General features: G+C 43.2%; 1 protein-coding gene across 1 annotated transcript in view; it reads left to right on the top strand.

Moving 5' to 3' along the window:
• Window positions 1–111: 111 nt before the first annotated feature.
• NETO2 (neuropilin and tolloid like 2) overlaps window positions 112–12,124 on the top strand; it is a 29,917-nt gene continuing 17,904 nt past the window's right edge. Inside the window, exon 1 of the mRNA XM_072422452.1 lies at window positions 112–872. Coding sequence (XP_072278553.1) covers window positions 839–872 — 34 coding nt within the window. The 5' untranslated portion in view covers window positions 112–838. The remainder of the gene's footprint in view (window positions 873–12,124) is intronic.

Below are 12,124 nucleotides of genomic sequence, written 5' to 3'. Positions count from 1 at the left end.
AGACCCTGTGCATTGCACACAGGGACTCTGCAGGGACAGGAGGTGGAGGGAAGGATAGACCCTGTGCATTGGACATAGGGACTCTGCTGGGACAGGTGATGGTGGAGGGAAGGACAGACCCTGTGCATTGCACACAGGGAGTCTGCAGGGACAGGTGGTGGAGGGAAGGACAGACCCTGTGCATTGCACATAGGGACTCTGCAGGGACAGGCAGACACAGAATGACTGGAGATGGATGGCTGGACAGACAGACATCTCTATAGGAGTCTCAGCAGCTCTCACTGGCTCCGCTGGATGGAGTTAGGAGGAGGCATGCGCACTGGCATCTCATTCAGCCTCTCATCCTAAATGAGCCACATTTGTTGCCAACTCTTCATTTGAGCTGTGAGCCCACCCAGCCGAGCTCCAGTCTCTAGCTCCTGCTGCCCCCCTCCTCCTACCCTGGACATCATTCTTCCTCCCTGGCAGGATGGCAGCCCAGCATCACCCCCCAGGACACAGCTGAGAGCCACTCTCTGTCTGGGGGCACCCAGGGAGGGTTACCCTGATGGATTTGGGTGCCTATGGGCAGTCGTGTGAAGTGCTGCCAGGGCTGCAGGTCTCCAGCACAGAACCCCTTCTCTCTACCCAGGGGTGGTGGTACACTTCTGGGGCTCTGGCACCCTGAGGGGCACAAGGGCTATCTTCTCCATCTGACCACACAGCACTTCACAACCTATCTGGATACCCATGGGTGGATTTGGCATGGGATGCCCTCACACTTTGGATTTCTAACCTGGCATTTGGGACTGGGGCACCTCAAAGCTTATCAGTCATTTGGATTATAAGAGGATTCATCATGGCACTGGAGAAAGTCTACTTTATCCTAGAAGGTATGGATCAAGGGGGTACCCCCTACACTTACCCAATGCCTTGATATGTACCCAGATTTACACATGATTTAATGCTAACAATTCATTCTAGGTGTAATCATGAGATGTAAGCTTCTTATGTCTTGCTTCTGAGCTTGTAAGTCATCCCTGGCATTGCACTGTGATGCCAGTCTTGGCACCTATGTTGCTGCACCCTGGCCAGTCACACAGTGTCTGACAAGGCTGCACTGAGATGAGTGCTGTATAATGCCATGTACAGGTATTACCCCTTACCAGCACCAGGCAATACATTGGGTAGTTGGTCTTTGACTGCCCTCTACTGGAAAAATCCTGCCAGGGCACAGAACAATAAAATAGGGGCTCAGTAAATCTGGAAACCTACCCAGACCCTTCTACAAGGGACCCCTTTTTTTCCAAATCCATAGCATGCACACTGCTACATCGCAATACTCCATGCAACAGATGTATTAAACTGGGCATGTGCCATGTGCAAAGCCAATGTATCCAGCACTGTACCCTACAGCAGCCATGGCTCGGTTAGTGTTAAAAAGCCATGCTGATTGGCTGCCAAGGGTTACTGCACTTTGCACATAGTCAATACGCATTATTTTTGCTTTATTATATAGATCTGTATCATTCGTATTGGATTTCAAATGCTTCCGGCCAAAAAAGAATATGCATTATAGATGAAGAGGTCTGAATGTGGGCATTTTATTGTAGTTATTTATGACTATCCAGGGACAGAACTTTACAGGGGCAAGTCAGAATTACTGGGCACAGTTTACAATGGTGGTGACAGTACACTTCCCCTACAATAAATCTTTGGTATGAAATATGGGGTAGAGATGGGGAAAGGTGCTGTGCATGGTGTAGTCTGCATAAGGGATGGTAGTCCCTATTCATACATATGCTCTGTGCATACAGGACTAACCTTAAAAAGATCCCAAAATAATGGGAGAGGAAGATGCAGCTCTGACAATCTCACCACCCTCCGTGTGCTGAAGATACCTTCATACATAGAGAATTACTGTTCTCTATCCTTCTCCACATGGCACCATCTCCATTTTGCTCCAAAGACCTACTTGGAAGAGATAGGATGAAAATTGCTTTTGTGCTCAAAGATTTAATATCTAACATGCTGGTAGGTTGTGCTGACCCATTTATCCATTTATCATATTTTTTTGTGGTTAAAAGAGGAAAAAAAAAGTTCCATGTACGGCCATGATAAGGTTGATCTAATGTTCCCAAATGCCCATGATAGGGTTGTTCCAATGTTTCTAAATGGCAGTGATTGGGCTGACCCAATATTAACTAAACGAACATTAGGCTGATCCAATGTTCCCAAATAGCCATAATAGGACTGGTTCAGTGTTCCCAAATGGCCATAAGGCAGATCCAATGTTCCTAAATGTCACTGATTGGGCTGACCCAATAATCCTAAATGAACATTAGGCTGATCCAATGTTCCCAAATGGCCATGAAAGGACTGGTTCAGGATTGCCAAATGACCATAAGGCCAATCCAGTGTTCGCAAACAGTGATAAGACAGATCCAATGTTCCTAATTGTCAGTGATAGGGCTGACCCAATAATCCCAAATGAACATTAGGGTGATCCAGTGTTCCCGAATGGCCATGATAGGGCTGATCCAATGTTCCCAAATGGCCATGACAAAGGTAATCATGAAAACTTGAGGAATGTATTGCCACGCAGGTATTTTCCTGCATGCGGAAAAATGTCTGTGACTGAACACAAGAGCAAAGAACATGCAATTTGCTATCAGCATGCAGTTCAAGCGAGGACGGGCAGGTTTCTTAGCACCAATCGATTGCATGGAGATACCTGTCTACGTATGGCAGCACCAGCAGATCATGGCAAATTAAAATCCCCGTCCTTTAAATTAGGGCCAACCTAGTCACCCTTCCAATACGGTGCTGAGACAAACCCCAACATACTTGATTTAAACAATGCTGGGATTTGTACTTTCACAGCAGCTGGGTACCCACAAACCCAGTTAGTTGTCATTTACAATAAGTTACAATCCTAAAAATGAGAAACTGTAGATGTATGATATAATTGGTATGTGTACCTGGAGCATTAAAGCCCTGGTTACTGAAAAAAGTCAATCCATGGGAAATATTTACCCAATCTCCATTGTACAATCATTTTACTGGCACCCCATTCCCTTTTTGTATGTTTTCCCATCAGCATGCCCCATGTGTGGTCAATTGCATTAAAGTGAGCCTGCCAAGGTAAATGCTGGCCGCCATTTCTGACCGTTTCTGTCACCTTTCTCCCTGTCTTCCCACCTGCGGAGCCAATAACCTGGCACAAGCTGTTGGTGATTGACTAGGTAGCCTTCATCTTTTACCCACCGCAGCCCCATGCTTTATAATGATATCATGATACTCTCCCTTTAAATAAGTTTGTGTCACCTCATTTTGAAGGCTTAGAAAGCAATAAAGTTTTTTTTTTCTAAAAGAATTTTGAGATTTCAATATTCTTCTATCCTATTACTCCATTGTCAGCATCAATGGACATTTTAAATGTAATTATTTCAATAGCCCTAACACATGCCACCATGGGGAGGTCACTGAGCTATTACAGCCTTCAGTAATTGAGCTTACAGCCTAATGTCGTAGCTCGCACTCTCCAGAGCCAGATGAAGCAAATTCTAATGAACCTGCCGGCAATTCAACTTCATTATGGTAAGAAACACACAGAAACCATAAAAAAATGAGCAGATAGAGCCCTGCTGGTGGCTAGAACCAAGAGTGCTGCACGGCATCCATACTGGTCACTCATCCTCTGTGCTGTCTGTGTTACATCCAAACAATTCCCCAATGCAACAATATTCTTTTATTACATGTAGTGCTGCAAAGACACCTTTAGTGATCACTCCATCCTATGGGCATTCTATAGATCAGCCAAGGGATTTATGATCTTTTCCTTTATTTCAAAAATAGAGATGGAATAATTCTAAATGCCATTTCTAGGCAGGTAGGAGCCATTGAAAACAATACAAATAACAGAAACCGATCAAATTCACCTTTATTGTGTTAAAGGAAGATGAATTCTGATTGGTTTCTTTGGGTTGTTTTTGCTTTTCATCCTGAATAAGTCTGGCGCCGTGTAGACTAACCATAAATGTCAGATATGACTGATGGAAGGTCAGGCTAGAAACGCCATCATCATAATAAGTAACCCGTCTCATGTGTTCATATTCTTTGTGCGAGTCTCTGGTGGGGGAGTGAATGATTGACATGTTGTATTGAACCAGGTGTATCCTGTGTTATCCATCTACGCTGATCAGCAATAACATTAAAACTTGATATAGTTCAGGCCACCCTTGTGATGGCAAAGCAACTCTGACCTCTTGAGGCATGGACCCCACTGGACCTTTGGAGGTGTCCCGTGGTATTAAGACATTGGCATCAGATCTTCCTCTGGTCTTTCTTTCCATAGTGCACCATGCTGCCATCTCTTCCCTGTGTATACAATGCACCTACAACCAGCCATTATTATTATTAAACAATAATAATATAGAGCCAACATATTATGTAGTGCTGTACAAAGTCCATAGTCATGTGACTAGCTGTCCCTCAAAGGAGCTCACAATCTAATGTCACTGCCATTGTCAAATGTCTTTAATGCAGTCTTAGGTCAATTTTTTAGAAAAGCCAATTAACCTAACTGCATGTTTTTGGAATGTGGGAGGAAACCCACACAAACAAGGGGAGAACCTGCAAACTCCATGCAGATAGTGTCCTGGCTGAGATTTGAACCTGGGACCCAGCGCTGCAAGAGTGCTACCTCTAAGCCACCGTGCTGCCCATATACTATATATTGATACTATAGATTCTGGATCATAGCATTGCAACTTATCCTCTTCATGTACTCTAAATGAAAATTGTCCTAGCTAAGATTCGAACCTGGGACCCAAGGTCAGAGGGCTAACCACTGAGCCACCATGACTATAAAGAGAACACAACCTATCAGACCAGGCCACCTTCTTCCCTGGTCCATCCAGTTCTGTAAGCTGCAATACACTTTGTGTTCCCACACCTTTCTGTAATAGCCAGAATTAAGTTTATCTGCAATTTGTGCTACAGTAGCTTATCTGTGGGACCAAACATGTAAAAATCTGCTCTATGTGCACCAATGTGCACTGCGGTTGTCCCTCCTTGGACCATTTTTAAGGTGCCAACCAATGCAAACCATGAACACTGTACGAGACCTTCTGTTTTCAGTTGTCTCCCCATCTCAAAAGTCTTTTCTAAATGTCCTCAGATTTTTCCATTTCTCATTTGTCCTTCAAGAACTGATCATTCACTTGCTCAGGTGCCATTGTAACCAGATCACCAATGTAACCACCTATTCTATGGCTGATCATTGTATATCTCCAGTCATTGTGCTGTAACATCTCAGGATTGAAGGGTCTGGGGAAATCAGGGATTCTCTGGTTGCTGGTGTGGTTTGGAACTGACGTGTTGTCTGATACATTCTCTCTAATGCTGCCATGCAGCTGAGTTTATATGGTTCTGCACATTCCGGGTGTGTCTGTGGTTAGCATGGGGTTTTATTTGGCATTGTCTGAGTTATATGATTATTACACCTAAACAAATGATTATATTGTGTCTGAACATAATGATGGTCCAGCCCAGAATCTAACCTTACCATAAACTCAATCCCCAAAATGAACCTATAACCTCCAACCAGCCTAAAATTAAGGAACTTGTTGTGAGCCAGTATGTAGGTTGTCTTTGTTTTTGTGCCTTTCTGCATATCTATTACTTGGCTGTCTGCTGATCCAACAGCGTTATCTAACGAGTCACTGATTTGGACTTTACTCCTCTGATCTGTTCTGGGTCACCATCCTTGCATAGTGGAGCCAGGCAGGCAGTATTTTTAAGGGGAGGTCAGGAATGGCCTTTGGTTTACCCAAGTGCTTGTTACCCCCTGCACATTCCTCCTTGGCACACAAAGCTGCCACATGGGCACTGTGCACCCTTCAAGTCATGGCACCCGGAGGCTCAGCAGATTGACATGAAGGCAGAAGGATAATGAGTGTGCGCTGGTAGGGCCCACACTAAAGTGAACCTGTTGTTTCACCCTGCAGTTCCAAACTTAGGGTTGGATTTAGGTTTTAAACTGAGCTACTGTATGACAACAATAAAATATATAATTTAATGGCTGCCAACATAGTTCTTAGCGCCTTTAGGATTAAAAGCTTACCTTCTAATGTCCCTACATTCACTTATATACCTTCACAATTCCTGCTGAAATATACTTACTTCAGAGTGTTTCTGGATTTCCTTAAGCATATTCCCTACAACCAGGGACCGATTTAAAGGAAATGAGGCCCTAGGTGAATATGAAGTGGGGAACCCAAATCACAGCATTCCAGCTGCATTCAATTGTAGCCCTGGGACCCCGATCAGTTCCCTGATTTACTAGCCTTGGCTCTAACACAGAAAGGAAATGTCAAATTATAGCATGGAGGGGTTTGTGGGATTCCTGCAGCCTTGCCACTACAAGACCCACCATGGCCTGGCACACTTCATCTACCTGGCACACAGGGGTTTTGTTGCAGGGATCATTCCGGTAGCAGCTGCTTTGATTGGCTCCAGAGACTTTAGACATCAGTTAGCAGTGCAACAAAATTGGGGTGTCTGCAGAATTGAGGAGGACAATCTTTTAATATATATATAATGGAAGCTTGATTAAAGTCCAGGACATTTTTCACATGGCAGCTTGACAACTGGCACCTGAATTTATGGTTTACCAGCTTACCCCAGTGTTATAAACCTTGCCTGAGTCCTCCCCTGGTGAACTACAGCACAGCTCTTCCTTATGTTATGTAGATAAGGAGAGGACCAGGTATACTTCTGCCCATCATAGCAGAACCGATCAGGGCTGACAACACTTTTTAATGCACCAAAGTCAGCGTTGTCAGCTCACTGAGAATCTCACCAAGTCTCTGCCAGATCAACAGGTATGAATCTGTGCTTGCAGCATTTGTAAAGAGACAAAACATGGGGAAATGTGCATGTGTGAATATGTTTTTCTTCTGAACACATACAATGAAATTCTCTATACAGTTGTTTCGGGTCGCTCTCTGTATTAGCATTCAGTCTCTGTGTAGAACAGATGTAAGGAATGCTAAGTTTCCAGATGTTGTTCGGTTTTAATCATCAATTCACATTAGTGTCAGAACTGCTCAATACCGCTCAGATGTCCAATTTACCCATCCTATCCCGACACATGAGATCATCTCAGAACCAAATGTTTACTCAATGAATCGAAATGTTCCATAGTGTGTCCTATCTCCTACGACATTTCTCAGGAGAAAATCAGGACGGACACATTTCTACAGCTTTATTCTCGGATCCACTGTGTAAGATCAGCATTTATTTCTGAGATATTAGGCCATTCTTCCAAGGCTTGGTCATACGACATGCCAATGATTCCCGGCAGGTCAATAAACCATGTGACCGGTGCTTTGGCAACATTCACCTGACTATACACTAAAAAGAAAGCAGAATTCCACCATAAACTTGTTTAAACTTTCTTGAGTCCCTCTTTTTTGACTCTTTTGCACACCTACAGTTAAGCACGGTATATCCATTAAACATTAAAGTTGACTTGGCATGATAAATGCAAATGCAACTGTTGGCCTCCATTAGAGCTCTGGTTCCTTCTTGTGACTTCTATGCCATTGATGAATTCTTTATTGATTCAGGGAGTAGAAGGAAGAAGCCCCAATATACAGCGGGAAACACAGACGTCAGACACTCCAGGAAGTAGTAAATGCTGAAATCAGTGATGGAGGCCATTGAGTTGGACCCAGGGTATATAGAACATGGGCCATTAGAGAGGAGACTATACTGCCCTTTGTCTTATCTGAGCTGGGTCTCTTTAAGCTGTAAAACTGAGAGTATCTTTATTGAGTCCCAAATAAGAGGGTTCAGAATTCATGATCCAAGGGAGGATTCCCGGTCTTAATGGTCCTGACGTGTTTCGCATTATTGGCTTCCTCAGGGGATGGTACATATGGAATATGCCTTCTGGTTATATTTATAAATCCCATATAGGAATATGCAGAAAAACAAGGGATTTTTAGAAAGAAACAATCACAGGATTCAAGAAAATTGTGATGGGCAGCAGTGGCTCAGAGGTTAGCACTCTGCCCTTTTGGAACGCTAGGTCCCGGGTTTGAATCTCAGCCAGGAATCTATCTGCATGGAATTTGCGGGTTGTTTGTGTGGGTTTCCTCCGAGTATTCTGATTTCCTCCCACATCCCAAAAACATGGTTAGGTTAATTGGCTTCCCCCTAAAAAAATGTCCTTAGACTGTGTTAAAGACATATGGGTATGGTAGGGACATTAGATGGTGAGCCCCATTGAGGGACAGTTAGTGATATGTCTATGGACTTTGTACAGTGCTGCGTACTTTGTCGGTGCTATATAAATACTGTGTAATAATAATAATATCTGAGTGGAATATTGCTAGGACCCAGAGACATGCTGGCAGCAGCAGCCCGGACTATCATTATTGAGCCCAAATTTGTTGATCACAGTGCTCCCTTTTAATGCATGTCAGACTGTAACCGCTTACCCATTGTTTCTAGAACAGGAAAGAATAGACTGTTGGAATCTGCAGATTTGTTTTAAATAATACTTGGAAATCCTACTATAAACATTCTTGGTCAGGCATTTTCTCGTATAGGTGACAACACCTAACCCTTGTCACCTAATTTTACTCCTGGTTGTCACCCTGCCACATAGACTTCCAATTAGGTCTGCACAGGCATGATCCATGGTTTGCACTATTCGGAAATCCGCCATGAAAAAAGTCTATATTGAGTGCAGCCATTTAGCACCAATCAATTTGCACCAAAAATAATCAAATATTTTATTAAGAGAATTGTTTATTATATCAATCGCTTTATCAAACAAAATGCCATTTATTTAGGATTTACATTTCCTTTATCATTTGAGCTCTAACGGCTTTCCTTGCACAGAGAGAGAGAGAGAGAGAGAGAGAGAGAGAGAGAGAGAGAGAGAGAGAGNAGAGAGAGAGAGAGAGAGAGAGAGAGAGAGAGAGAGAGAGAGAGAGAGAGAGGAGATCTCTAATGAATTAGAAGAAGGGTTAACATCGACGCAGCCAGATAATCTCGTCTTGGCTGATGTAGGATTCTCTGTCCCTTCCCAGCACACATCATTAACTTTCCTGCTATGTCAGTTCAGCTCTGATCAGTGTGCACACAGCAGTAAATGGCGCCTTTGTCTGAGCACCTAGACCCCACTTCCTCCAGCCCAGAAAAATGGGCCACATCCGGGGTCACGGATAAAGCAATTAACTCCATGAATGCTGCTGTGTAGCCTCTTTTAGAATAACAGATGCTGCAAAGGATGCAGAAATAAAATGACCACTAATCCCAGCATGCCCAGGTACCCAGAACTATGTGTGGCAGTAGTAAGGCTGCATGGCTGTGCATTGTGCAGTTTGCCATTGTGTATTGGAGAAAGGAAGCCCTTTATGTCATGAGCTGACTAACACATGGCAATGCATGAAAAGAAGTGCATGATATTTTTTTTTGTATTAACAATTGCAATGCATGTAGGGTGTTACCATGCATTGTAATGCGGGTCTGATGCATATCCAATCCCAGGGTTCATTTAGTTGCAGTTGAGTTTGAACAGCACATACAATGGGGCCATTGAAACTGACCTTGAGGGCCAGTTCAGACCTGGGGGTGGGAGCAAGTGATCCAATGTGGCTCCAGATGGCTGGTACTGCAGTGTTGGTTCTTTACCCCCCCCCCCCCCCCCCATTCACTCTATTGTGCTGCCACCGATAGGCAGTGGTTCACTGGAGTGAGGAACTAGAAGCAGCACCGCAACCACACTACAACCTCACCGCCAGTCTAAACATGACCAAATTCTCCCTTCTTCTTACTAAACATTGACTGTACTACAGCACCTATTCCACTTCCTCTATTCTCACCTGGGGGAGGATGAGGTGCAGTTTGTCCTCCCACTGCCTCCTGGGATACCTACCTTACATATCCCAGGGGTTCAAGGTCTGCTTTAACTCAGATGCACAAAAAGCCTGATTAAGGTAACAGCAAGGGTTTGAGTAGGCGACAATGGCATCAGATGAGACGCATCTAAGATACTTCACAATTCATTGACTGGTGCATCTGACCTTCAATTCACCTTCTCCAGACCTACATTTGACCGGGTTCAATATAATTTTGTATTTCTATAGACTTGTATGATAATGCATTTAATACCCATTTAACACAAACATCTGCTGCTAACACAAAGAACCAGATGATCCCTATATAGACGGGGTACCAGGTAGGGATTCAAGTAACCCAGTGCTGCATTAAACAACCCTAATATGGATAGAAATCATTTGGTAGATTTTCATTGAGCAATGAGTGTTACATTTATGAGTGGTCACAGCATTGATTGCACTGAATTTATTTATCAGTCCCTGATTAAACCTGTTGGATAAGGTCCACTAATTGAGAGAACTGCATTGCATGCAATGGCCAGGACTTGGAAGCCAGCTGACCCGCCAGGTAGGCTGCTGATGACAACTTTCATAATCTAATGGTCAGCGGATCCACCAGGTAGGCAGCTGATGACAAAATCCATCTTCTGCTGGTCAGTTATGGTATAAGAAAGTGATGTGTTGTAGCAATCACTATGGTGCCGAAAGTGGGATCATCAGTGGTGAATCACCAATCCAAACTTTTCACCTCCTGCACTAAGCTTCTCCTAGAAACCTGCAAAATGCAAAAACAATAAACACGTCATTCCAATTTACTTAGCGGCTTTAAAAGCAAATCTAATCAGGAATTATAATTGAGTTTTTTTTTATTACTGGGCCCCCCACCCCCGCTTAGATCTGCCATCTTTCATTTTCATTGATTGAAAGTTTTGCTCTAATTAAATGTTCTGAACTTAAGGAAGCACCATTAATTCCCATTAAACCCGCTGTAATTGTTTCTAAATTATTAAACTGCACAACTCCTAACCGGCTGCTGGAGAGCTTGTCTCTGTGTGGAGTTTGTAATAAAATCACAGAACATTGGCGGGTCAGCGGATGACAGTATGGGGGGGGGGGGGTAGCTTTGTAAGGGGCATCTATGGAAGTGAGGGATTGATACTGCTTGGCACATGGATGCTTTGTATTGTATCAGCATAAAGGATTATAATTAGATGCTCATTATATAAACTGTAACACAATAAATTCACATACTCATTATATCTCTGGACATTGCACCATGTCTGGTCTCTTTAAAAATGTTTCAAGTTTAGAAAAATACCTGCTGACCTGCCAGAAATCCAGTTTGTTTCTTACATCTTGACAACTCTGCTCTGAAAACCTAAACAGTGTTGTCAGCCCTAGTTGAGTTCTCCTCTGCTGGACTACAGACATGTCTCCTACCTTATCTCCCTATAATATGAGGGGAGCCCACATAGGAGAACAGGACAGGGCTGACAACACTGCTTGGGATTCCAGTGTAGCAGAGATAGTGTTGTCGTCTTACTACAGGAACTTACAAGCTGTTTAAAATGTGTGTGTGTTACAGGTATGTATCAAATACAACAAACTCACACACAGTCTACAGTACAATAGTGTTGAGAGCAGCCGTATAGCATGGTTAGGTCATATCTTGTCATATACTTCAGAAGAAGAACTGTGCTTTTCTAAAAACTAAGCATTTTGTTGCATACAGTCAATTCACTTGTCACTGCAGTCTTCCTGGTTTGTGTACACATCAATTAGGAGCTTATCTTTGCCTCTTTGTACATCAAAGAAATTTTCTACTCACAGGAATCTGCCTTTCAGCAATAACCACACAGAAGTTTCACCCTTTCAGATTCGTATTTCAAAACTGATTCTGTTCCTAGAAGTATTAATAGTGTGGCAAACCACCTTAGTGCTTTAAAACTAACAGGCTGCAATATTTGACTAAGACAAACACTTTAAATTTGTCTGGATATTTTCCAGTATATCAAAACCTGGGCTCCATGCTGCCATAAGCCATTTCTGTACCCAGGTTTAAAGCTAAAGTCTTCCAAACAGCTAAATGCAGAGTTGAAATTCTTATATGTACAAATCTCTTAGCCCCCAAATATTTGGATTTTGGTTCAACAAATTTTCAGGTCCAGACAAACCTATCAGACTGCATAGCCTGGTCGCTGACCTCACTTCTCTCCAGGATTATGTAA

Source organism: Pyxicephalus adspersus, chromosome 9 (assembly GCF_032062135.1).
Source record: "Pyxicephalus adspersus chromosome 9, UCB_Pads_2.0, whole genome shotgun sequence".
Classification (NCBI taxonomy): Eukaryota; Metazoa; Chordata; class Amphibia; order Anura; family Pyxicephalidae; genus Pyxicephalus; species Pyxicephalus adspersus.
Note: the sequence above shows the minus strand (reverse complement) of the source record. Positions and strands in the feature narration are given on the sequence as shown.